Source organism: Fusarium fujikuroi, chromosome FFUJ_chr10 (genome assembly GCF_900079805.1).
Source record: "Fusarium fujikuroi IMI 58289 draft genome, chromosome FFUJ_chr10".
NCBI lineage: Eukaryota > Fungi > Ascomycota > Sordariomycetes > Hypocreales > Nectriaceae > Fusarium > Fusarium fujikuroi.
In genome coordinates, this window is record NC_036631.1 from 466834 (window position 1) to 492778 (window position 25945).

The window sequence follows — 25945 nt, forward strand, 5'->3', positions numbered from 1 at the left end:
CCTCCTTACCTACCTAGAATCTATGAGATCGCCAGTAATATCTATTCCCCAGACTACCCATTATGAGTGTTCGCCGAAGCACCATCATTCCCAACAAGCCGACCCTGACAGAGAAGAACCTTCCTGACCAAGCAGGCAAGGTAAGCCATACTCCACTTACAACTGTAGCTTGTCTAATATCGACACTCACTAGGTCTTTCTCATCACTGGAGCTTCTGGCGGATTGGGTAAGGAGATTGCTTCAATTTTATACCAGAAAAATGGAAAGATCTACATGGCCGCTCGCTCTCGAACCAAGACCGACGAAGTTATGAGGGATATCAAGGCAGCTCACCCAAATTCGACCGGCAGGATGATATTCCTGCCACTAGTCCTCGATGATCTCACTACCATCAAGGCTTCGGCTCAAGAGTTCCTCGCACAGGAAAGCCGTCTCGACGTCCTCTACAACAACGCCGGTGTAATGGTACCCCCGCAGGGGTCAAAGACCGTACAAGGCTATGAGTTACAGATTGGCGTGAATAACCTCGCCCCGTTCTTGTTCACGCACTTTCTTCATCCTCTTCTTGCTGCTACGGCCCAGAGTGCTCCCAAGAACTCTGTTCGCGTCATTTGGGTGTCTTCTAGCGCTGCTGATGGTGCTCCAACCCTGGCTATCGATTTCTCGAACATGGACTATCACAATGAAGAAGGGATCTGGCCAAAGTACTCAAGAAGTAAGGCTGGAAACGTCTTGCACGCCGTTGAGTTTGCTCGGAGGACTGCCGGTGAGGGCATTATCAGCGTTGTTCGTTATCCAGTTTCCCTTTTTCTGCTAGATGCCTGGAACTAACTCTTGTCTTCAGGCTCTGAACCCCGGCAACTTTGTGACCAACCTACAGCAGAACATGCCCAGGATGCAGCTTGCTATCTTCGTAAGTCAACTAATTACAAAAGCTCAGACTTATTATTAATGCTAGATGCGTAGAAACTCATCTCTCACGCGCCCAAGAATGGTGCCTATACTCAACTATTCGCAAGCCATTCGCCTACAATCACAGAGAAAGAAAAGGCTGCTGGGGTAAGCCTTTGTCATTGATAAGCTGTTAGAGACAACCATTTGGAATTCAGGATCGCTGACTGTATCCATTGAATAGTTTCTCCGTTTGGAAAGGTCGACCCATGCCGCAAAGATCTTCTTGATCCTGACCTTGGCAAGAAGTACTGGGAGTGGACTGAGGAACAGGTCAACAAGTACAAGTAACAGGCTCAGGATTCGAGAGAAGGCAGTATGTGTGTTGATAATTTTATACAACAATCTTGAACATTAGAGGATTAGGGTTTTATTTCACGGAGGCATGTCAGGGGATCGGAGGCTGGTAGAACGCTCAAAGTTAATCATAGCAGTAATATGTAGTATATCGAGCCTAGAAGAACTATGTTCCTTAGTTTTTCAACACGGACTTGGCCAGATCGCGTAGATTAAGTGAAGCGAAGGGAAACCAAACATCCTGATCAAGGGTTGATTCCAACTTCTCCACGTACGATTTGTTCTCGTTTACACGACGCACAGTTTCAGCCAATTTATCTTCCTTTGAACCAAGAATAAAGAGCGCAACAGCACAAGACCATCCCACGATATCCTCAAATTCTTCTCGAATAAGTGAAGCCGTATGATACTCTTGGACCTTCCTTATGAGATCCCGTTTCTCTAAGTCCTCGTCTGCCCGAGCAAACAAGACTGCGAGCGCCAGTACAGCCGTTGCGCTGACGTTGTTGTTCGTCTCTCCACTCAGTCGGTTGAGGAGAGCTACTTTAGATGTAGCCGACTGACGTGGGAAGAATGCCAAAGCATGGGCCGCATTGGCTCGCATGCTCGCTGAGTCTTTGCCCAAGCAACGTAAAATCGACGATAATCCCCGTTCGACTGCCTCATAGGTTTTGAATCCTTGCATTGCACGCTCACGGTATTCAGGCTTCTCTATTTCCGCGATGCTCCTTTCCCAGTTATCGATATCAATTCCATTAGGAACCGACCAATCTGGATGACCGATTGCAAGACTGGTAATCAGGTACAGCAGGCTTTCGCGATCCTTGGTACCTGGGCTATCAAGTAAAGCGTAGAGGAATGGAATTGCTTCGACTGAAGCACTGTAGCGTGAGCCTTGGTGATAGATGTTGGACCAACATTTTGTAAGTGCTGTCTTGTACACTTCAGGATCTGTTGACTGGAGGTCTTTCAGGAGCTGTGGTACGTCATCAGCTGATCCGTAGGCATGACTGAGTTGAGACCAGTCGACGGAATCAAGTCCGGCCAGAGGATCCGTGTTTTCGGGTGACATAGTGGTGGTGGCGATGTGCTGTGTAGAGAAAATATTGGGTTGAGGCTAGAATTTTGGGTATGGCCTTCTGTTGGGGGGCAACCCGGTAATTATAGGACAGAAATTGGGTAAAATGATAGTCTTAAGTGACTGGTATCGGTATAGTGTAGTCGGCTCTGCGGAACAATACCACCTGTAGTGCGGAACTAAGTCCTAGTCAAGCCAGGCTAGAAACCTAAAGTCCTGGATTGAGGCTGTGATAACCGGAATGTACACAACATCTTCTAACTCTGTCTTAGCCATCTTTCTAAAATTGAGATTCAATTTAAGAATTCGGAATGTTAAAGGACGAGCGACCGTACATGTGGTGGCTGATTCGAGACAAGTGTCAACTGTGATTAATTTAAGTCGTCTTTCAAAAAGCTGATGCAGAGCTGCCTGAATCTGTAAAATGAGGAAAATGATCCTAAATGTAAAACATAATTCCTAGCTAAAATACTCTTTAGAGATCCTGAATCCGTTGTACAATCTTGTTAAAAATCTCATCATCATCACCCTCGAGGCTGTCTCTTGTTCCTTGTACTGCCTCCTCACAAGTGGAAATTTGAACAAGATCATTCATTCCATCAAGCTTATCGTCCCATGCTTTGGCTACAGCATCCAGAGCATCCTTAATCCTATTTACCCAGATGTGCCGCCAGAATTCCAAAACCCGCTGGTAGTGGAGGTCGGCTACGCCAACGACATTCGGCTCATTGGATACTGAGTGATCGATGTCACAACCGCCATTCTGGCTTGAGGTAATTGTTTGGTCTCCAGTTAGCACGAAACCCTGAAACATGGCGAGCACGTTCTCCAACTGATTCCTCGCCTCCGCGTCTACATTGAGAATCTCGAACTCTATCTCATCTAGCTTCAGTTCTGTCACTGGGTCTAGCCAGTATATCCAATAGGGTTGACCCGGCATATGATTATATGCAGGCTTATCCAAACACGTATGCTCTAGTTCCAGGGCAGCAAATGTTGCTTGTTGCACCATGATGACATGATGCTCCATATCCAGGCGGTTGCCATATGCTTCCACATAACAACCGAATCTCGTTGCAATATCCTGAGGTGTTTGGTCTTGGGGTTTCTCATGGGGATGTGCGAGCCACTTCATTCTCGAGGCGAAAGGCGTGCAGCCGTCAGGTGAACATAAACATATGCAGCTATCGACTAAAGTCGACTCGCCCAGATAACTTTCGGCCTTGTCCCTTGTTTTGTCTTGACCAGGAAATTTGTAGTCTTGAATGCCGAGAATGTCGGCAAGAACGAAAGCCGAAGGCATCGGGCCAGGGAATCTGTAGCTCCATTTCCATAAAGGGGCTTGATGTTCGAAAAGCCATATTGCGTAGTCGAGTGAAATGAAACGCAAGGTTGGGATAATTCTTGCTATAAGTGCTCTATCTAATGAAGAGTCGTCATCTTGATCAGCGCATATCATGAAGCCGGCGTCAAAGAAGAGATCTGCGTCTCCAGGGTTTATCAGATCGAAGAATATTGACCTAGAATAGTACCTGATATCCTGCTGAGGCTGTTGAGACAGGCTCCAATCCACGAAAGTTGAGAGGGGTCCTAAACCAAGAATGTCTTTTTGACGAAGCAGCCTATCCATGTCGATGGCTTCAATATCAGGTACTCCCTCCAGAGTTGTAAAATTACTGAACTCGGTGATCGAGAGCTGGTTTCTGGCCAAGTCTCGCAGCTGCCAACGACGATGTCGCAATTCCTTTATTAGAAGTCTTTTGCAGTGAGGGGAAGCTTCGAAGAAAGACTCTTCTGGGGGATACAAACTCTTGCAACGACGGAAATCACGGTAAGGTATGATGGGGCATCCAGCGGCTAGAATGATCCGAAGCTGTAAGGTGCATGGACAACATGATTCATCCAGAATACTCCCCGAGTTACAGATCTCACGGCTGACTTGAACTGCAACGTTAAGAACAGTCGCGCCATCATGGCTGCTTCGAATCCAATCTTTAGGATTTGCTTTCTTGGCCAGTACTTTCAATATATCTGGCCTATAAATGGCTATGTGTAACGGCGTCTCCTCATAGTAACTTAGCTCTTCAAGCTTGTTCGGATGTAAAGAGATGATCCGCTCGACTTCTCGTAGATTGTTTTGGATGATTGCTAACCCTAAAGGACCATAGTGAACTGGTCCACGCAGTAAGCCTTCTGAGAACAAAGGAAGGGAGCAGCAAATTGTTGTATAAAATAGTGAGACTTACTTCTTGCAACACTCTGGTTAAGATTGTGATAATCAAGAAGTCCACGCCTATCCTCCAAAAATGAAAGGAATGCATAGCGGAAAGCTGCTGCTTCATTCTCAGCATTCAGCTGGCGATAAATAGAGGCGGGAACAAAGGTCCCAGGGAGTATTCGATGGATCGCAGTCCTGAAGATTATTAATTTGAACATACGACTGTATTTTAGGGTACGTACTCTCCATTTCGGCTGTGAACTGTGACAGATGTGCCCGCGGCAACAAGAAAACTGAGCAAGCATTCACACGCCAAGCCCACGAATGAGGAATTTGCTCCTTGCAAAGTTCTTAACTCAAAGCTTAGCTAGAAAGGTTAATGGAACAGTCTGTTATGATTTGACATCATTTAATCTTACCGAGTCAATTAGAAGATGAAGTAGGGTATAATTATCTTGGGTAACATCGTTAGGACTTGCTCTTCCCGAGCAAAACAGCTCTTGAAACTTTCGCTGCGCCGCGCTCAAAATTATTCTAGATCTTGTCTCATTCATGTTCTCGAGTCTGCTTGCGCGATGAAGAAGAGACATGACTAGAAATCCTGGCGCGACTTTCTCATCAACCACTGGAAAGTACGTGAAAGAGGGGCTGATACTGAATCCCCCTGCCCGAGCACGAGTAATGAAAGACACTTCAAGCCCCCTTTTAAAGAGAGAAGCAAAGCCTGTAAAACGGACGGTTCGTGCCTTTTCGTAGCCTGATGGCATGAGAAAGAAAACACAGTCTTTTTCGTGACAGTGATCGGATAGCATCTCTTCGGCGAAATGAATTGAGCCTAGAGCAAACGTTTTGTCCTGACGCATGCGTCGTGACGGGCAAGAACACATCGATACGAGATCCCTTTTGGCAAGCGCAGTAAGTTTCCAGTCATTCTCACCGGTCAAAAGATGGTTGCCTTGTCCTTCAGAGTGATCTTGTAAACGCGGTTGACTTGTTTCTGGGCGACCCTGATATCTTGTAAGTTCGGCCGCATCGAGAAGCGTCTTGATTTGAGCCTGCATCTGGGCTTGTTGGTACGCAATCTGATAAGAGATCTGGTCGAATCTCTGATTAACATGGGGAATAACAGAATCAACGGAAGTTTGGAGAACGGGGAGGGCCAAATCGATTTTCGAGATAGGTTGGCGCAGTTCCTCGATAGACGTCGAGGTAATAGAAGTAATGACTGTGTTTTTCTGAATCTCGACCATTTGCTCGTTCAAAGTCTTTCTGGTTAAAGATTCTCCATCTCTAAGATTCGTCAGTGAGAGTAATCGAAAATGGTTGGGTCACCCAACAGATGCAGTATCCCTAGAGCTAGATTGAGGGTCGTTGAAAGCCTACTTAAAGCTCCTTCTAGAACTTCGATATCGGGCTTTTGTAGCGGATACATAAGCTTCTTACATCCACCCTTGATCTTGTCTTTTTTACGCGCGCGAGGAGCCGTTGATGCAACACTGGTAGTGGTGGCAAAGACTTTATGTTGAAGGGCTTCCAGCTCTTTCAGTGCTTTGTGACATTCTTTGAGACTAGCATGAGCCTCTGATGCTGACGAAGAGAGCCCTGGGTCAAGCTCGGAACGTTTGAGGGCGGCGTCAAGTGATTGAAACGTGCTCTCAAAGCGTTCGGCCTGACGCACAAGCCGAGCGCGGTCGTCATCGTGATCGTTGAAGGCTTTGAGATACTTGGTGAGACCAGATGTAACTGTTATTCCCAGGGGAATAATCGCCAGCGCCAGCTCTGCCATAGTTGCTAGACTGTAGCATGATGAGAGGAGGAAAATAAAATTCACAAGAGCGTTTTGAAGCGGTTTACTAAGTACAAAGTACAGAACGAGGCTACCAATGATATTCTACTACGTGTCTGAGCCACCACGGGGCATTATTCATGATTACGAAAACAGATTTCCAGCAAATCGATAGGTCAAAACTGCAGTGCACTAAACGCGATTATGCCCAGGTGTAACCACTGTTGCAACTCCGCCTCAAGCCACTCCTTTACGGCATTGCTTATGCATGAGGTTTTGAAATTTTGCTGTGAGTTACCTCGGGCTGTGTTGTAATTCCTGCCACCTACATCTGATGCTGTTTGAAACAGCATTTATGGGATAAAATTGGTAGCAAAGCCTATGATAAAGATTGATATTCATTTCCTAGTCCGAGCCACCTCTCTAGACCCCTATGTGAAATTTTCAGTAATACAATGGATAAGCACCAGCATAGCTATGAAACAACAACCAAGGCTCACCTATGTGGCTACATTTTTGACATCCTATTCGTCTGATAGACCCTTTTTACTTCCAATTCACAAAGATTTATTTTTGGCAGGGCAAGACTCTCGCTCCAACTGCCGGCGAAAGATTGTCCTAGGTCTTCGAGGACTACCTAATCTGCGAATTCAGTCTATTATTCACATACTAAGTTTTTATAAAAAGCCAGCCGTGGCGCTGTACCCAGCGCTGGATAGTGCAAACTCGTATAGCATGTTGTACGCCTGTCTTGGAAGATGTTGTTACATGTCCACATTTCAGAATTGGCGTTGATAACAGTGCAGATGCGAGTGAAGAACCTGGCTCTTACTATCTGAGATATGCATTTCGTTCATGTAAAGAATGCCAGACGGTGAAGAGCTCGCATTGAGACGATAATGAGCCAGATCCTCGTGAAATACGCCATCAGCAACCTCAGCTATCATCTGGAGAAACCAATAGGCACTAATTCTATCACCCGCCTCCTGGCTGCCATTGATCGCTTCGCTGGGCTCATATAGGAAAGGCAAAGATCTTGGAACTGGTATCGATATGGTTGCTGGAAAATGGCTGAAATATATATTGAGACTCTTTGGTCAAAAAGACGAGGATAGAGAACATAGGGAGCTGCAAGCAAAGTGGTAGGGACAGTAGTAATCTTAGTGATAGATTGCTGTCATTAGGACTTATTGGTAATCTGATTGGATAATTTGTTTTCTCGGCCTTGCTATTTGGTCACTTGGATACTGCTTAATGTGGAGTGTGACGCGGCCATCAGATCAAGAATACTTGGGTCTTCGGCACTGATACAGCACTATAACATACAATATCCAACCTGCAACAATTCTCATCCCGTTCACTGTTATACCTGAGCTTCTTCAACTTTCTGGATCTCAGCTGGCAACAGCTGCCCAGTTCATGTGACCGTGTATCAGAACAGAACCTAGAATTGCAACAGCAGCCCTGACGTAGGATGAGAAGAGAAGAGAATAGAAGACGGCGGCTAGAAATTTGCCGAGAAAGAATACAGCCACTCACGAACCGTAGCGCTGATGTGATAGAAGGCTCCACGGGAAAGTGAGACATCTACATCCGCGATCAACACTTGTCATCCTCAAAGGAAAGCTTTCAGCTCAGCCAAAATGTAATAATTTCAGAATCACATCAATAGCGTCGCTCTCTGGTCATAATATGATAGAATTCATATGCATCATCGAACCATGGTTGTCACATAAAGACATGGAGTTCGTAGGAGTTCCCTCGACTAACCTAATCAGGTAGTTCAAGAATGCGCCACGTCTGCAATGGGCGGAGCTGAGGACGGCATGGCCCGGTCTAGTGCATGAGGCTGCATTATCACATAGTCTATCCCTTGCTGATATGTGATATTGCCCAAACGCTGTGCTTTGATACGAGAACGAGGTGATCGTTTCCGCTTTTGCGTACGGCACTGAGACATTGGACGGTCGGCTTCGGGCCCCTCCGCGGCCCGTGGCTAGCTGGAAGAGCCTAATACGGTGAATCATATTCATTTCTGGTAAGCGTGCGCAACTCCAAACGTAGGCCAAGGACGAATGAGAGAGTCCTCATAGGTCTGTCGTACTTGAGCCTCTTGAGTTCGAGGATACAGGCCGGGGAAGAGACCATATGCGGATGTGATATCCAAACCTTCTCCAACAATATTGGATATGGCATCACATCATTGTAATTACAGGGAACGAAATGACCCTTTGAAGAAAGCTTTCAGCTGAAAAATATTAGCCACCAAGAAACACGTCAGGCCTCCCGTGCCCTCAAAGTTATTATAAATACCTGTAGATATCATCACCATTGGAATAAACCATCAACCATCAAACACTTCATTTTACTCAGCTCAGAACCAATCTACCATCTCTTAAAATGGCCTCTCTTGTCCCCATTAAGTTCAGCGTAATCACTGCCAAGTATTACAGACTGACTGGCAAGCTCGTGCTGCATGCCAAAGGCACCATCCCCGGGTTCTTCCTCACCCCCTGCTTTGAACAGGAGCTCTGGATAGGCGCACTCAAGTTTGCCGTCAAAGCTTACAGTGGTGGCTTGACTAAGCTCCCCCACGAGAAGGAGGTAGAGTTCGACCGCGAATTTCCAATTCATCTACCCATTCCCGACTTCAACAACAAGTCGGTCTTGATCAAGAACGCATTTGGCACTTCTGAGATCCCTATTCAGTATCTTGACTTTGAAGACTCTACTTCGGATATTATTGTGCCTCTTCTGGCTGCCGCAGATGACACTGATGCTCTGGCTAGCAACCCAGACAAGAAATCTGGCTACAATACAACTATCCGCCCACATAAGGATGAATATCTCACGGATAAGGGTACCCTTGATATCACAGCTGAAGTCCCCAAGCAGCCGACCTCTTGGGTAAACATTGATTTCAACCCCGAGTTCATCAAGCTAGTTGCTGCCAGTTATGAAAAAGGGTTTATCAAGTGGACCATTGCGTGGGAAAAGGTTCCAGATCTTTCACACGACCCGCAGCGCGTCAGTGTCATCACCACCGTCGAGCCCGAGGTTAAGATTCAAATCTGGCCTCCCATTCCCAACCCAAAAGACATTCAGCCCTACCTTATCCATCGCATGTTTATGGGTGGAGATCAGAAAGAGTGAGACGCCTACCAACTGATTCTCGATGAGCGCATGTAGCCGCCCTTCTTTGAAGACATGGGTGCTAGGGGAGATGGGGAAATGGATCGACAGTGTGTGAAAGAAAAGGGAGGGCGTGAGTTTTCGTTTCTCTATCGCGGCTATGTACCTGATCTGGGAGAAGACCTGAGTTGTATGGTGACAGAACAGATATTGTTAACCGTTTCTGTCATATTTATATACAATTGCGTTTGTGAATCGTTTCGTGCTAGACTGCCCCGGTGAAACTAGTTCCCTGGTGATTTAAGCTGTAAACCAGAAGTCTCTAATAGAAATAACGCATCTGGCTGATAAATTTACGTAAGCCGCGGGAAGGTTTCTCTTCTTCTTCCTAGTTCAAAGTTTCACATTCGTTAAATTGCAAAATGCCCCCAGAGCTTGAAAAGCAGCCTCATTGGCGTTTGAGAAGTATCTGGCCACCAATCTCAGGCACTAACTCAACTATGGCTTGACTGCGGCCTATAAGGTTAAGCTTCAGGCTGCAAACACAGATGATGATGAGAACACGGTATTGCCCTAACTCAACAACGACCTCTAGACCTAGTATGGAAAGAAGTAGCAATGGAACCGATCATCCCCTGTAGTATAGGTCGATCTCTGCAATACAGGCCAATCGTGTCTCGAGCCCCACACATTTTCAGCATTCCCCTGAGACATTGGAAGGCCTCAAAGTCTAAAGCTGAGCCCTGATAGAATGTCACAGCATAGAAGAACATTGGAGACCATCTTTGCGGTAATCCGCAGACGCATCGTGTTATTTTGAGTAAGACACTATGAAGAAACACCAGAGATACAAAACATTGCTAAGATTCTCACATATATTTCAAGGATGCGTCGAGTACTTTGAAATCCGGGTGTCTTTGACACCCATTTCTTACTATTGCTGCCAACTTATGGTTACTGGTCCTGCTTGAGATTATTCAAAATATTCTGAACGACAACAGGAGCGACTTCAATGACCGTTCTTCCAATATTTCCAACCGTAGCAACGAAATGATCAAATAAGCCCTTTTGCATAATTTGATCGAGAGGAATAGCTATTAGGCTTTGTAGACAAATGTCACCGATGAGAGCTCTGTGACACAGAATCTCGATATGAGTTGACATGTCGGTGACGCTCAGTTCTGGCTCGCCGATGGTTCGAGTAATGTCGTCCATTTTGGGAGGTCTAGCAGCTAAAGCGGTTTTGACAATGCTTGCAAAAAACTCGGACATCTCATTGTCATCACCTTGATTTGTGTACCGGGTGAAGGCATCGGCAAAGCTTTTGCCATCATCGCTCAGAGAACCGCTCACGGGAGGGAGCTTTGGGTAGAGTCTTGACATTCCCTCGCCCGCACCTTGCGCATTGACTGAAATCCGAAGTGCGGACTCAACAATTCCAGGAGTGATGAGTTTTGCAACCCTGGGAACAACATCTTTCGTCTCGGGGAATTGATCCTCCATCTTGTCGAATATTCTGTAATCGTTCACCTTGTGGGGATCCATCTTGATGATTGTCTGCATTGCAGCCTCTGCGATGATCGCACGTGCAGCGCACTGTCTGTAGTTGACATGGACAGACCTAACGTCGATTGAAGTGTCTGCACCCAGCTTGCTCATCACACCGAGTGCGGTACCTGCAACGGCAGCGATAGGACCGCCCACCTGGCCCATGAAAGGGAATCCAGTTCGTAATATGGAACGATCAACTTTTTGGCCGACGCTGGTAACCTTCCTGAAAATTGCCCAAAAGGTTTTACCATCACTGAGGGGCTCTTCCATCACACTACCCTCCGGGCGGCCTATGGTCATGGTGTATCTGATATCTTCGCTGCCAGCAGGAGCACGGTCCAAACCAAACATGACAGCAGACATGCCGCTGAGATAGGTTCCGTAACTACCTCGAAACACAGTTGCCGTGTTCCTGGTTCCGGTACCATACGAAGACACGCCGATAGCCTTGCTTTCGCCACTGATGAGAACAGGGGATCCGGATTGACCTGATATATCTGGTCAGTATCGTGAGTATTTCGGATGAAAAGCCACTTCTCACCACTTGCAAAAGATATCGTGTGCTCGAGCAAATTGACGGCTGTTTTCGAAAGATCGCAATCTATTCTTCTGGTCATCTCATACATTTGCGCTCCTGGTTCATCACCCAAGGATTTGTCGCACGGGTATCCAACCACGCTCAGAAGCATCTTGTTCAAGATCCCTGCAGTGGGCTGCTGGGCAATGCGCACTATATCGTTGAATTCTTCCACTTTTATGAAGGCGACATCACTTGCGCGGTTGGTGTCACTGATTATCCAGTCTTTCGGAACGACGACCTTGAGACCCCTACGGAATTGAACACCAGCCTGGTCAACAGAGTTCTTGCCATTATATCCCACGAAAGCGCGGACCTGGACAGCTTTGCCAAAGTCGTGTGTATGGTCGTAAACGCAGTGGGCGGCGGTGATGATGAGATGGGGCATAATTAGCCATCCTGTAGCTTGAGCATGACGCGTGTCGCTGGCATCCTGGCCTTCAAATCGAATCTGGAGCTTGACAATGGCTAACAGAAAGTTAGGTTTGGAGATTGTCGACAACAACATGCCTCAGGAACCTACAATGATATTTCCCTCCAGGCCGATAGTACACCGGATCAACTAATGTTCGTGAATCATCATCAAAGACCGTTGGAATTCCATCTGCTTCAGGTCCTATGGGCAGGACGTTTGTCGCCGGTGTGCGAGGCACGTCTCGGAGAGGCCATCGAGCGTAGGTTCTCTCAGGACTAGATGAATTCATAGTGGTATAGAACGTAATAGAGTGAGAGGATGCTGTAGAATGCGCAAGAGAAGATTGAGGGGATTCTTTCTAGAAATGGTCTGGTGATTCTGTAAGGAAATCCCACTTGGGGATTAGACATTACGCGCTAAAAACTGATAGCGCCTGGCATCTTTCAGCTCGAATTTACAGGCCTGGATGGCTCTATGGCCTAGCTGATTGGCCAGGGTTGTTCAGCAACTCCTCGAAGAACCCCTTCAACCCCACCAAGCACAGAATTACAGATACGAGCAACGTGCATGCCATCATGCCACGTTTCAGCAGGTACCAGGGTAGCGATATTGGACTACTAGAGGCAAAGAAGTGTAATGCTTGGCGCATACACCAATCTATCTCGGATTAATCATATGTTCTACCCCAAGATCGCCTCGCTGTCAAAGTACGACCCTCTAATTCATCCGCCTGTCCCCTCCTCGTAGATCTGGGTAGAATTAGAGTTTCCATAATAATATCATTCCTATCTGGCTCTGTTTCTTTGCGCTGAGTGATCTCGATGAACTGGCCCAATCGTTTTCTCCATCCAGGCAGAGCCCCATCTCCAATTTGTCAGCTATCACACTGGACTTAACGAGATAGGAGATTGATGTTGACTTACCAACCATAAGACTAGCAAACTTGAGTATCACGGGAACCCATACACAAACCGCTACCAGCTGTCCAAAGCCCCATTTGGATAGAGCAACCTTGCTCTCGTTGCCTGATTCCCCGCCACTGAGCAGATGCATAAATGCCGCAAACTCTTGTACGCCGATTGCGCCCATGACGATAGTAAGTACCTCCATCGAGATCCAGATAGCTTCTGTGAAGAGCACGAAGAACCTCTGTGAGTCGGACGAGTTCAGACGGAAAGGCAGGCTATCTGTCAAAGCATGGGCCTTGTGAGATAACCATTCAATCTGCTCAAAGAGATACATCCTGAACATAGCAAGGATCCAGTCCAGTATCAGAAATACCATGACTAGATGCATGGGTGTCTGTGTCCTGGAGTGAAACTTGAAGAAGTTCTCCGCATCTCGATCTAGATAGCCCGACTTTTCACCCGTAGTGGAACTAGAGCCTCCCGCTGCGGGCTTGTTGAACGTCTGACAGAACGTCCTTGGTCCGATGTGGTTTCCGCAGCGTTCTAGAGACGAAGATTCAGTAAAGTGCTTCAACAAAGAAGACTCATCGACAGTCTGGGGCCGAGCAATGAGCATAACAAGAACCCAGTTGATAAACACAAGAGCAAGTGTATACCACCAACGGTTGTGGGTCTTTTGAAGAATTAGCTGGACAAACAGTAGGGGGTACATTCCCGCTGAGGTCATTCCCCTCACAGTGAGGTTGTTCGTCAGCCAGGAGAGTAGCGAGCTGATGTTACCAAGTCCCGTTCCGCTGGAACTTGAGAAGGTGACGATAGCAGCTATAGAGATGGTACCGAGAAACACAGCTTGAGCTTCTTGAAGATCGACAAGAGTCGATGCAACTGTAACTCCGAAGCTACTCCTGGAAACCATTTCCTGCCATTGGAAGGCCGTTTCGAAGGCGCCGGCAGGTCCATGGAATGGAAGAAGCGAAATCAACGTGAAGTTCCTGGTCCAGGTCTTTGTGATCTTGTAGCAAGATGCAAAGAGCAGAACTATCGTGAATTGTATCAGATATGCGACGATTATCTATATGTAGTTAGCAAAGCCTTCCGGTCTTAGCGATGTGAACTTACGCCAGGTCCGGCAATATCATAATCGATTCCAGGATCAGCTTTATCGCAATACTCAGCACCCATGATTTTGCCCAGGTCCCTGATATTCTCTGAAGTGATCGCCTGGCATTGAAACGCCCAAAGCTCCTGAGGACATCCTCCAAACTTGGAGTCTGAACATGACTGAAGCGCGCATTTGACATACTTCAACAATGCGCCCCTTCGCCAGAACTCGTCTAGGCGCCCAATGTTAAACCTTCTATCCACCTCTTCTAACGTCTGGTTGCTAATGGTATCACGCCCGCGATTGGTAGTCATTATAGCGACGGTCGCCAAGGTAAGGCAGTTCGATAGCGTTTCGGGGTTCGAAAACATGAGATCTTCCCTTCCGCATGCCATGGAACAATTGGTAACATTGTCAACGATGCACCCGCTCTTGATCAATTTAGCAGGAATGCCAGGATTGTTGATGATGGCGGGTAGACGATAAAGCCATGCGTTCTCCCATTCTCTCCATTCATGGGGGATGGTGAACTGCTTGAATGGGATATCGGTGAAGTTGAGCTTTGGGAGGTACTGGAAACTTCTTTCTACCATTATCTCGGAACGCGGGTCTGCTTCAAGGTTAATTCCTAATAATGGGGAATACTTGGAGTATGAAAGCAGAAATTGCGATTGTGCCTTGATGCCTGGAGAGCCTTATTTATTGTCACGCCCTCATGCACCTTGCCACTGCCAAGATCAATATTGATCTGCATGTCAGCATTGAAGTTGGGGAGCATTACGGTGGCCTCATTGATAAGAACGTCTTTATGAACACCATAACTATTAATAGGATACAGGCATCTTGGGTAATGGTGAGGAATAGATTCACTTCTGGGTGATGTTATTTCGCCTAATGGTGATCTTGTTCAAAATGTCATGGACTATCGAAGCCTAGAGTCCTCTATTATTTTTGCGGCAACGAAGCTGGGTGCAGCACCAAGATCCCTGTCAAGCTGAAAACTCCCCTCGCACGACAGATGAGTTGGACGAACCAGCTTGCGATGATTCAGCCTCGGGCGCACTACTGGCTCACATACCTCCATCTCGCTCGACGATGGAGATTGATGTCCCCAGAGTAAAACGCCAGTATCATGCCGTAGATTCCACCGATCGGCCACTTATTCAACAGCTTCCCGAATCCCCAGCCCTTATCATCCCTCTCGTCCGCACCAAGACCACTGTTTTTCACCTTGTCGTAGACGGTTGGCAAAGTCGTGGCGAAATACTGTTCTCTGAGTCTCTCATACCACGGCCGATCGAACAATTCCCAGAATTGCTCCTCGTCGTAGTAGGTATGTGCGTAAAGCCACTTACGACGACCAAGTTCCATCAATTTCTTCTCCAGAGCCTGATTCTTTGCCTTGAACTCTTCTCGGTCTAAAGGGCCCCAGCCCCAGACACCAATATTGAGCATTTGTTGCGATATGTTATCCCCTACGTCGGTAACTGAAGAGCTTTTCGTGACGGGATGAAAAGTAGGTGTTCGACGGCCTCTCAGAGGACAAAGCCAAAGGAGCCATATCCCTAATTCTGAATCCACCCAGTCAATAAATGCTTCGACTGTGTCGCATGGCAATGCTAGATCCTGAACCACGAACTGATCCGAGATTCGACTTGCGTGAAGTGCATGATACAGTGTCCGGGTTTGAGAGTAGTCACCCAGAAGCCAGCGGAAGAACCTGTTGAACGGGACGATCTTGAAGTATGTGTATCCTTGGCGACCGACCCAGAAAGCAGCTCTATCATACCGGAAGAGGTATTCGCCTAGTGGTATGTATTCCGTGACTGTTGACGAGGGAGGGAGAGTCTCGGTCTGAGCTTTCACGTGGAGATAGAACCACGGATCTCCCGCGTTACTGAAAGTCCATGCCGGACAGTCATCTGGTTTGGTGTTGGTCAACTTGCCAGTAATGACAACGCCATGGTCCTTCGAATAGAGAATACCATCAACGTAATCAACATGTACCTTCTCGCAACACTGCTGCGTTGTGGAGATAGCAGACGACACACTGTCAACTCTGTGATACGTTGTCTTGACAAATTTCTTCGCTTCGATGAGCCTGATCCGTATCAATGTCGTCAAACCTAGAGTCCCAGCAGCGCCTGCAGCACCATGAAACAGATCTTCATGTTCCTCGCGCGATGCCCAGATTATATCTCCGTTTCCAAGTACCATTTCCACAAAGTCGACCGTTTCGTTGAAGAAACCATGTCGAAATGAGCTGCTTTCCCCCGATGTTCCTGCAAAGCCTCCTCCTACTGTAATCCCTGGGAACTCCATCACTACTGGCGGTACCAGGCCGTATGGCATAGTGGCCTCGACGAGTCGGTCCATCGGTACATTCGGCTCCACAAGACAGGTTCTTTGCGCAGTGTCCACTGATATGACTTGCGATAGCATGCTAATGTCGATGACATTCGCGTCTGTCGCATGGCGAGGACGAGTACTGCTTGAAGAACCATGAAAGACGCGGTATGGCCTGTGGAGCTTGTAGAAATCGCCTATTTTATCCGCGATATCTTGCACAATCTGGTTATGGCGCTCCATGGCATAGATAACTTTCATGAACCGCGAAACACTTGAACGTTGGACAGATCGACGAATATGTATGCTCAGAACTCTGTCTATCTCCCTATTTAATAACTTGCATCAAGACTAACTTGGTAGACTCCATACCTAGCAACATCCGAGTAAGGCGAATGGACGGTGTAACTTTGACCAACATCATAATGATTAAACTGAGACAGCAGACGGGAAGGAAAAGGCGGTGATGATGCCTAGACGCGACCTTACCCAGTCGATCCATGTGGGCGACTGGCACCCTGACGCCTTATTTCAAAATTACAAGAATCGGTTACACATTCGTTCCACAGAAAGAGAAAGACTTCTCATTCGCAAGTATAATATCTATAACCAGCACAACATTCTAAATCTATCGAGTCTAGACCGGGCCGAGTATCTACCCCGAGCACAAGTAACACCATCTATCCACGCTGTTTCACAACCTTACATCAAGCGTAGCACAAAACTCCCTTGACCAAAGTCCTGGAAGTCCAAAATGCTACCAAACGCCAGGAATAAATCGCCAAGGCACACGTCTGCAATACTCAGTCCACGCAGCACCATACTTAACCGAGCAGCTCTTCTCATCTCGTATACACCGATGCACAAGCAACACCGTCATCCAAACCGCGTACGTCCACACCACGGCCCTCGTACTACCCACCAGCGCACAAGAGCTGAAGCTAAGAATCAGATCGCCCAGGTAATTCGCGTGCCGAGACCATCCCCACCAACCGCTGCAGAGGAGAAGACTTCTGTGCTGCCGGCCATCGGAGGTCCTGAAGGATGCGACTATGTACTCTGCCGGTTTACCCCAGATGGTGCATTTTCCGCTGGTGCGTCGTACGATTTCTTTTTGGTGGTTCACGGAGCGGAAGAGGATGTAACCTGCTACTCCGAGGGCGAAGAAGAATGCTAGGTACGGTGTTGAAGGTGATGATGGGTAACGGCCCAAATATTGGCCTTGAATGGTGTATGTTGTTGGCAAAAAGCAGAAACAACCCCAGCTGAGATAGAAACCGTAATGGTCGAATTTGACGTCGATTGTGCGCAAATACCAGGATTCGTTAATGAAAAAATCGACTACGTAAATGGTCTGCAACGCGGTGACAAGGATAAGCGAAGGTTCAACATATCCCTGATTCTGGTACTGATAGGCCATGTTCGAAAAGTCGCTGCATCATGTAAGTTTGCGTTCTCGTATCGAATTAGCCAGACTTACATCAGGGTCCACACCATCATCCCAGCCCTGCCATTACTGAAAAGCTTAAGATCAAAATTCTCTCCCAACCTCGGGTTCAACTCAATGCCCATGAAGAAATCATATAGGAACGACCCTGTCCATATCAAAATTAGTGTTTAATTACGCCAAAAACTCAAAAGCGGCAGACTCACCGCTGAACTTCCTATCTTCTGGGTGCGTCGGCATTACGTACGCTTTGACGAGCGCAAGTGCCGAAATAACGAACCCAGCCAAGTTCATAGCTCCAATCAAGCTACTCCAATTGCGGGGAATGAAGCCAGGGTCCAGAATCCCCAACCAGCTGAGAGCTCCGTAGAGCAGATGCGTCACGATCCAGGCGGAGAGGCCGTTGATTCTGTAGCTGAGGAGATAGCCGGCTGGTGTCAATTGGCCTTGGTGCTGCTCGCCGGGGAGTAGGCAGTACAGAAGGGCTTGGATCCCGACCCAGCAGATTACTGCGGCGATGCCTTTGGTGGTGAGGTGAGGACCGTACTGGGCGCAAATGGTCCAGAAGCCGTGTTCTTTTACGGCGTCCGCGAAGAGGGAGAGGGATCCTTCGTATTCGGCCAGTGTGATGAAGATGGATATCGAAGCCATTGGCGCGAGAAACAGAGGCGATGCACCAACAAGAGATCGCAGCCACGACCTCCCAAATGCTGCACGACCCCAAACATCAGCACCCGTCAACATCTGAACCTCCGTCGTCAGCGCCTTCGCCTCAATAGGCTTCTTCTTTCTCTGCGTCGTAATAGTAGTCGTCGAGCCAGCCATCGGCAAGCCCTCTGCAATTCTTGCCATGGTGCGTGTGTATATCGTATACAATGAAGTTAAGTGTGAGAATGTGAAAGAGGAAGAGAAGGAATGTGTAGTACAAAGGGATGAGATGATGATAATCACGGCGGTTTTAGTGGCTGGGGCATCGTCATCGATCAGCGGGTGGATCTGTCACCCGGCCATGGTTAGAGTAATGTATTCGTGGCTTGAAATTATGTTGGTTTGAGTTATGCAAGCGGACGCGTGTGCGCGGGCGCGTTGCGAGCTTAATTGTTTGGCGCCAAGATAAGGCAGATTGAGACATGTTGGTGGCTTGAAGTACTGTACAGGGTAATACAGCGTAAATAACGAGAACGAACTGGCGGTGAATGTGAGACATTTCGGGTGATGGATAGATCTGATGATCTGTTGAGATTCAAGCCTTGTTGCACGGCATCATTGTGATGGTGAAGTGATGCCAATTGTTGCTTGTGCAACGAGGCTCAATTTTCGTGTTGCATACTAATTTCCTGCCAAACTGTAAATCCTTATTAGCATGGCCAAATCACTGACCGCCTCCGTGACTGTCCGCCGCGCCAAGGTTCCTGGCTCCCTGCCGTGTCGTTGCCCATGGCGTTGCGTATCACTAGCGCCAGAGTCAAATGGCTTCAGTTCACCCTCACAGCCACAAACTCACCCGAAACTGCCCGACAACTATACCTGCTTCATTTACAGTAAAGGATCTGGCCAACAATAACGTATTCCTATCCTGTCACGCGTTTCATGCCCTTGGTAGAATTCCTCATTGGCTCAATGAAAACGCAAATGACCATTTGACCTCATTGTTAGACTATCTTGATAGTATATCCATCTTTCTCATCTCTCTCCAAATAAAATCTCCTTTCTATCCCTGAATCCCTCCAGATTTCTTCCCTCAACTTAGATATCGACGTGAATGGTGTCTTCTGGTCCGCCCAATCCCTCTTCATTTTCTCAGCAGCAATCTCAAACATGCCGATTCTCCTAAAAGTCCCCCTTTCTCGATCTGCGATTAATAACAAGCCGCACTCAGACGGTAATCTCTGCTGCCAAGGATGTCTAATATCAGCCTCCGCAATCTTGAGCGCAAACATTCGACTGTTCTTCGGCACTTCCCTATCTAGCGAGATAGCACAGGGATAATCTGCTTTCAAACCTTTACCAATGAATACAAGCATAGGCGCCAAGTCAATTGGGTTCAAGAACTTGATGCGATCTTCCATCGTCTTGTGGCTCATCCACCAGTTTGAGTGTAAGGGTCCTAGTGCACTGCGTGAAGCAGATCGAAAGCGCACTTCTGTGAGAGGCCCTTGAAGAATCAGTGCAGTTGGACGCGACATCTCGATGCTTTCTGGCTCATCGTCGGGGATGATGATATCAATGACCTTAGTGACCACCTTGGGCTCGGTCTGTGCTCGGAACAGGAAGTTGAAGTCAACGGGCGTGTAGACAGATGCCCAGGACCAACTCGGTGCGACGCGGATGCTGGGGGGCTCGTCTTCCGTTTGAGTGCACCATAGTAGAGAAAGCGGAAGACTGTCTTTTCTCCAAAGCCCGTTAAGATACTGTTCTCTTGGCACGATAGTCGTCAACTGCTCAGCTACACCATCAATAGCGATGAGCTTATCACTTTCTTTCGACAGCTTCCCGACGCTGTACTGAGTCACCACTGAAGCCCATACATACAGAAACATCTCCTCATCCGTGACTGTCTTCTCTGCATTCAACTCTCGCGTGAGAAGTTCCGTGTAAACATGCTTGAACCTATAATCCTCTACCGACTGTACGCCAGGGGGAAGCCTATCAGAAATGTCAAATCGCTTGTATCGGTACTGTAGATCCCAAGGCCCTCCCGTGGGATAAAGTTCCGAAGCGTAGAGCTCACCACATTCCCAGCAAAGCATATCGTGAGCAAAGTAGACGGCTCCTCGTGATAGAAGCCGTTCCTGGAATACCCACGCGCGTTTCAGCAGTGGTGAGTTTCCGACTGCTTTCTCCCAGGGATCCGTTGGTACTAGATGAAATTCTCCTTCAAGGTCCTGTGAGGACCATTTTAAATTCAACTTGACACCATTGATACCTGCGGGATTGCGTTGGCGAAAGAGTCCTCCATGTGCATCTGATGATGCTGCTGCTGCGAGCGTGATTGCTGAGTATGAGTAGACTTTGGCCATTGTCACAGAGTGCAGGCCCCAGTCTTCCGCGTCAAGCTGGATAATGCAAAGAGCATCTATCCAGATGTACTCCATACCAAGTCGATTTGCAACGGTGATTGCATCGCGGAATGTTGCTGGCAGGTCTTGTATCGACATTCCAGTAGTCGTCATCTTCTCGATATTCGATCTGAGTAGTTTCGTGAATGGTTCCCTTCCCCAACAGTAGCTCAACGTCGCATATTCTATGCTTTGATGAATTCCGTCGTCTGTGTTGGTTTCTACAACTTTGATAATCTCAGGCACGCTATCTGTATCTGGGATGATCTTGACCAGCCGCGCTGGAAGCCAATTCTTATTCTCACCAGTGCGGGCATGTAACTTGTTGCATGACTTGTGATTCTCCGAACAATTCTTGATCCACTTGCACAAGCATTCAAAACTAGTCTCACTTGATGTACTTGTTGACGTCTTTTTGATTGGTCTGTGGCATTTCACACGAGGATCTATTGCCAATTAGCTCAGTGATACTGGCAATGGCCAGGTAGCGCACCTTCAGTTCCAAAGAGCCGTATATCAAGCCTATCCATATGGCGAAGATTACTCCTGCTGAGACCGAGATCCGCTGAAAGATGGCCTTCATATGTATATTCGTTATACTGCCATAGCGCTAGCATTGGGTCGCCCTGTGTCCTCCAAGACGTTTTGCCGGCTGAATCTGCGAAGGATCCGTTCCCATGTCTGCCAAGGGCTTGGTCTGCCGCTGCGAACGCGACGACAAAGGAGCAAAAGTCGCAACCTTTCACGGACTCGGATATGTCTGCACCAGTCTGGAAGGCTTTCCACGGCGCTTCGTGGAAGGGAGTGCCGGCGATGGTGGAATCACGATCCAGAGGTCTTGGTTCGGAAGCAAACGCTTGTCGACATGGTGTGCAGATCTTTGAAGACATCATGGGCCGTGGTTAGGGTGGAGGCCTCGACGCTTTGTATTTATCGCGGCGTGAAATGAGGCGCGGGGATGAGAGGCTCTTAGGGTGAGGTCTTATAGCAGGGGTTAGCTTACTAGTGATACACTAACCACGAATGTTAGACTCCACGTGGTAATGAGATGTCACGATGCTGACTGAGGCTGTCGCAATAAAAGACGGCGGAGAGGTTCTTACGAAACGTAAGTTCTCAATTGAAAAGGTTGCTCACCAACTGACATGTTGGATCTTGACCAAAGCTACCGAATTTGTATTAATACTATGTCCTATTCAGCCTGTCCTGCGATGTCTTTGGCGATGACATAGGTGAATCCGCTGGCATCTCAACCGGTTCCTCATTAATCTGCCGCGCTGCTTTCATCTTCTCCACCACCGTCTGCTCCTTTCCAGTGGGTGCCTCATGTACCAACACGCCGGGCGCCTCGTATATCGCATTATCCGGCGCTTGATGCGGAGATATCCCAGTCCCATCAACTTCAGAAATGCCAGTCGACTTAGCATCAAGCTCTGGCTTTTCAAATCCATCTGGATCTGTTGGGGTAGTCCTTGGCGTTTGTCGCTTCTTGCGTCGGTAGAGGAAGAAGCCGACGAGGAGGAGGACTAAGGCAAAGACAGCGATGCCTGCGCCAATACCTGCTTTTGCACCGGTTGCAAGACCCGTTGAAGTTGTTGTTTCTTGTGAGGATTCTGGTGTTGAGGTGCCGGTATTTGAATCTGCTGTTGATGTTCCGTTGTCCGCACTAATGAAGAATAAACTACTTTGCAACATGCCTATGTCGCTGCGGTTCGTCACATCGTACACCGTCATTGTGAATTTGGAGTCGCCAACGTCCAAGTCCATCGGTATTGTCCAGGTGTAGTTCATGTATGTGTCTGTGCAATTGGGGTTCCAGAGTTTCCAGTCGGAGGAAGGGTAGTCAAAGGTCTTGTTGTCTATACCCAGTTAGCAGAGCTTTTGTCATGAGAACCAATACCAGACTCACCAAATATCACTATGGGTTTCAGATCGTCCGGGCCTGGGCCATATGTGCCTGTCCACCACCTCAACTCCAACTTCACTTTGGCGCTCCCTTCATCCCATGTTCCGTTGATGTCGCGCCCGGCTCCCCAGCCTACCATCTGTGTTTGTCCACGCACCCAAGTTTTGCCTTCACGAGGCCAGAGGAATTGATCCTCAATGGTCGCGACATCGCACCACCCATCTTCTGTTTCGTCATCATCGTCTCGTCGTCGTAGCGCGTTGTGCGGGAGAGAGAAAGGCATTTTGATCGTCGAGAATTAGAACAAGTCGGAGGGGTTTGAAAATGTAACCTGAAGGATGGAAATTCGACATCTTTAATGCATTGACTGGTGGGGAGCATTTTGGGTCGACGTTACCATAACAGCTTAATCGAAATAAGGACCTGTCTCGTCTTGAATCCTTCAACAGCCTGGCGAATCGGGCTTTGCGCAGACTGCTCGCTTAGGGTCTTGGCTGCGATCCTTCAGCGATATCCTTGAAGCATCGCTTGTTCTTGAATGGGGTTTTGGGTCCTTTTGCTGCGCATTGACCATGGACCCATGGGGCTTAGACGATTCCAAGTTTTCATTCTTCTTTATTTGCAATTCTTATTATGAAGTTATATTTAGCCAGTAAACCCGACCGACGGACTATGTCGGGTTCAAGATCCTTTGCCACTACCTTCAAGCATGAGCTGCAACATACTGGTAGTATATAATCGCGGTTCTCCCATGCTCAGGCACCGACCGGTCTCGTCTCATTCATCCTCCCCCAGCGGTTGGACCCATACAAGGATTCAAAGGGGAGAAACAGTGGACCATCCACCTCGACTGAATAGGTGTTTGCTTTTCAATCAAGATGCCCTCCCTTTCGAATCACCGTTTTCCATTCCAAGACACGACTCAAGTTCGCAGTGAGGCCCGTCCCTCGATGGCAGTAGTCATGCCATTCAGCTCTTGCTCACCGCTCTCGGACGGATCATCCCATCCTTCGCGCTGATCCTTCGGCACCCTGACAAACAAGATATCCAAAGCCAAGCCAAGCACTGCCAGGCCAGCTGCAAAGTACAGAGCTGCCCTGTAGCCCCTAACCTCATCATCGTTATTCGTTCCAACCTCCGTCTCAATCGTCCCGGCAAATCCTTGGCCCAAACTATTTCCGTAAAGATTAAGAGTTCCGATCAGACTACTCGCTACGCCCTGTTGACGACGGCTGACGCTGTTGCTCGCGATTACTTGTGCCGCAACGTATACCAAGTCGGGGCAGAAACCGTAGAGAATCATGGCTGGGAAGACCTGCGCCCAGTATGTTTGTTGCACTGGCATGGTCGCGAGGAGGATATTGCCAACTAGAGTGACTGTCACCCCGATCGCCATGATCCACTGTGCTGCAACGCGGGGGATTAGCCATGCTGCGAAAAACACGGCAAGCACAGAGCTTAGCCCGAATGGTACCCAATTAATGCCAATTTGGGTGACAGATAGTCTGCGCAGGAGGTACTGCCAACTCGTCGAGTACCAGAGACCGATCCCGAATGCCATGTAGCTCTGTTCGGTATATTTAGTGTATGAATAAGCAAGAGAGGCCCGACAGTGGCAACACGTACCAGGAGCACAACGAAGACCAAAGCTGTGAAAGTCGGTGCTTGAAAGACTGACAACGGCATTATGGGGTCTTTGGCATAACGCTTCTCCCAGAACAGAAAGGTCAGGAACATTACCACAGAAAGAACCAACAGGGCTATCTCGTAAGGCGCGTTCCATCCAGCTGATGGTGCTTGGCTACAATAGTCAGTCAAGGGTAAGAATGTGAAGGGCAAGTTGTACTTACTTGCATACGACGTTGAAAAGAAGTAGGCTTCCAAGTCCCAAGATGATTCCAGGAATATCGATATGCCCTCCTTTATCAACAGGAGTTTCCTTGGGCATGAGGTACGCCAACCACGCGAGATTGAAAGCCGCAATACCAGCACTAATTCACACGTCAGCCATGGCCCAGCAGAGCAACAGAACACTTACATGAGAACAAAAAGCCACATCCTATTCACATTATCAATGAAGACACCCGTGATTAACGAGCCTATCATTCCCCCCAGAGGCGGCGACGCTGCAAATAAACCCAACACGACATTTCGCGATCGACCTGGTGGAACCATGGTGGTGATAATTGAGACAGCATTGGGCATAAAGATACCTCCACCGACACCGGTCAAAGCACGCATGGCGATAAAAGAGTCATAGGTTTTGGTGAATGCATTGATGAGAGAGAACAGGGTGAAGATTGCACAGCCAAGAAGGGTGAGTTGAGAATGGCCGTAGATGGCGCCCAGTCGGCCCGTTACTAGGACGAATGCACCTTGAGTGAGTCTGTAGATATCAGCACCGTAATCAAAATAGCCATGAGAGTGTCTATACTTACGGATATGAAGCGGCCATCCAATTCGCTTTGCCGGGACCTGATTCACGCCCCAGGTCTTTACTGAGAGGGAGACCACCGACGATGGTGATACAATTGGACATGAACTTGAGGAAAGGTCAGTGAATGATTCTCCAACATCTGGAAACTTGTAGACTGGATTTAGGTACCTGGATCATGTTTGCACAAACCAACAAACAGATGATGAGTCGACGTGATGCTGGACTTGTCGTGAATGCAGGGTCAGCTTCAAAGACTCGCCCCGCACGCCGAGTCTCAGGGAGGTCTTCATTTTGGCTCCTGTTTTCAAGGGAAATTGTCTCGAAAGGAGTTTGCAGAGCTGTCTGTGTCGTCGCCATCATGAAGTCTCACTAGAAATACAATGATCAGTCCTGGATGAAGGCAGAGAAGTTTGTGCCATGGGGTTTTGTAGTGGTCGATGGCTCAGTCATCAGCCGCTTAAATTGTTCGGCAAAATACGTCAGCAGCCAATCCGAGCACATCGCCATATCAGACAGCGTGAATATTGGTAGATCTTCACTGTGTTTGTCATTTCTAATACGTCAACTCTATATCATCTGTCAATTGGATGGCGTTGGTCAATTACTAAATGCATATTCCTTGTTATCCAACAGACTTACTTGATCAAGACCTATAGTGTTACCTTCTACGTCCTTCTCGTGACTTGTGTTCCATTCCATTTGCGTGGATTTCACTCTTTCGGTGTCTTTGTACA

At 47.9% G+C, this 25945-nt stretch overlaps 10 protein-coding genes; 2 read left to right on the forward strand and 8 right to left on the reverse strand.

The window, feature by feature from the left end:
* Positions 1-62: 62 nt before the first annotated feature.
* FFUJ_10395 (dehydrogenase-like protein) lies at positions 63-1243 on the forward strand (the record flags this gene model as incomplete). XM_023569173.1 has 5 exons in its annotated part: positions 63-140; positions 194-787; positions 846-914; positions 968-1060; positions 1154-1243. 5 exons carry the CDS (start codon positions 63-65, stop codon positions 1241-1243), a joined length of 924 nt encoding a protein of 307 aa, XP_023436425.1.
* A 181-nt stretch (positions 1244-1424) lies between these two features.
* On the reverse strand, positions 1425-2321 carry FFUJ_10396 (uncharacterized protein; the record flags this gene model as incomplete). The annotated part of the gene is made up of 1 exon (XM_023569175.1): positions 1425-2321. The coding sequence occupies one exon, from the start codon at positions 2319-2321 to the stop codon at positions 1425-1427; it is 897 nt and encodes a 298-aa protein (XP_023436426.1).
* Positions 2322-2802: 481 nt separating this feature from the next.
* FFUJ_10397 (uncharacterized protein) lies at positions 2803-6331 on the reverse strand (the record flags this gene model as incomplete). XM_023569176.1 has 5 exons in its annotated part: positions 2803-4499; positions 4574-4740; positions 4788-4912; positions 4965-5835; positions 5883-6331. 5 exons carry the CDS (start codon positions 6329-6331, stop codon positions 2803-2805), a joined length of 3309 nt encoding a protein of 1102 aa, XP_023436427.1.
* A 2400-nt stretch (positions 6332-8731) lies between these two features.
* FFUJ_10398 (uncharacterized protein) lies at positions 8732-9484 on the forward strand (the record flags this gene model as incomplete). Its single annotated transcript, XM_023569177.1, has 1 exon — positions 8732-9484. One exon carries the CDS (start codon positions 8732-8734, stop codon positions 9482-9484), a length of 753 nt encoding a protein of 250 aa, XP_023436428.1.
* A 933-nt stretch (positions 9485-10417) lies between these two features.
* On the reverse strand, positions 10418-14387 carry FFUJ_10399 (uncharacterized protein; the record flags this gene model as incomplete). XM_023569178.1 has 8 exons in its annotated part: positions 10418-11502; positions 11556-12059; positions 12115-12281; positions 12603-12663; positions 12718-12870; positions 12930-13602; positions 13651-13986; positions 14034-14387. 8 exons carry the CDS (start codon positions 14385-14387, stop codon positions 10418-10420), a joined length of 3333 nt encoding a protein of 1110 aa, XP_023436429.1.
* Positions 14388-15078: 691 nt separating this feature from the next.
* FFUJ_10400 (related to 24-dehydrocholesterol reductase precursor) lies at positions 15079-16623 on the reverse strand (the record flags this gene model as incomplete). The annotated part of the gene is made up of 1 exon (XM_023569179.1): positions 15079-16623. One exon carries the CDS (start codon positions 16621-16623, stop codon positions 15079-15081), a length of 1545 nt encoding a protein of 514 aa, XP_023436430.1.
* Positions 16624-17119: 496 nt separating this feature from the next.
* Positions 17120-18661, reverse strand: FFUJ_10401 (related to c-14 sterol reductase ERG-3; the record flags this gene model as incomplete). XM_023569180.1 has 3 exons in its annotated part: positions 17120-17795; positions 17843-17957; positions 18016-18661. The coding sequence occupies 3 exons, from the start codon at positions 18659-18661 to the stop codon at positions 17120-17122; spliced, it is 1437 nt and encodes a 478-aa protein (XP_023436431.1).
* An 800-nt stretch (positions 18662-19461) lies between these two features.
* FFUJ_10402 (related to tol protein) lies at positions 19462-21758 on the reverse strand (the record flags this gene model as incomplete). XM_023569181.1 has 2 exons in its annotated part: positions 19462-21314; positions 21362-21758. The coding sequence occupies 2 exons, from the start codon at positions 21756-21758 to the stop codon at positions 19462-19464; spliced, it is 2250 nt and encodes a 749-aa protein (XP_023436432.1).
* Positions 21759-22053: 295 nt separating this feature from the next.
* Positions 22054-23057, reverse strand: FFUJ_10403 (uncharacterized protein; the record flags this gene model as incomplete). XM_023569182.1 has 2 exons in its annotated part: positions 22054-22727; positions 22778-23057. 2 exons carry the CDS (start codon positions 23055-23057, stop codon positions 22054-22056), a joined length of 954 nt encoding a protein of 317 aa, XP_023436433.1.
* A 639-nt stretch (positions 23058-23696) lies between these two features.
* On the reverse strand, positions 23697-25568 carry FFUJ_10404 (related to aminotriazole resistance protein; the record flags this gene model as incomplete). XM_023569183.1 has 6 exons in its annotated part: positions 23697-24341; positions 24401-24575; positions 24625-24765; positions 24813-25160; positions 25213-25316; positions 25380-25568. 6 exons carry the CDS (start codon positions 25566-25568, stop codon positions 23697-23699), a joined length of 1602 nt encoding a protein of 533 aa, XP_023436434.1.
* Positions 25569-25945: the final 377 nt, after the last annotated feature.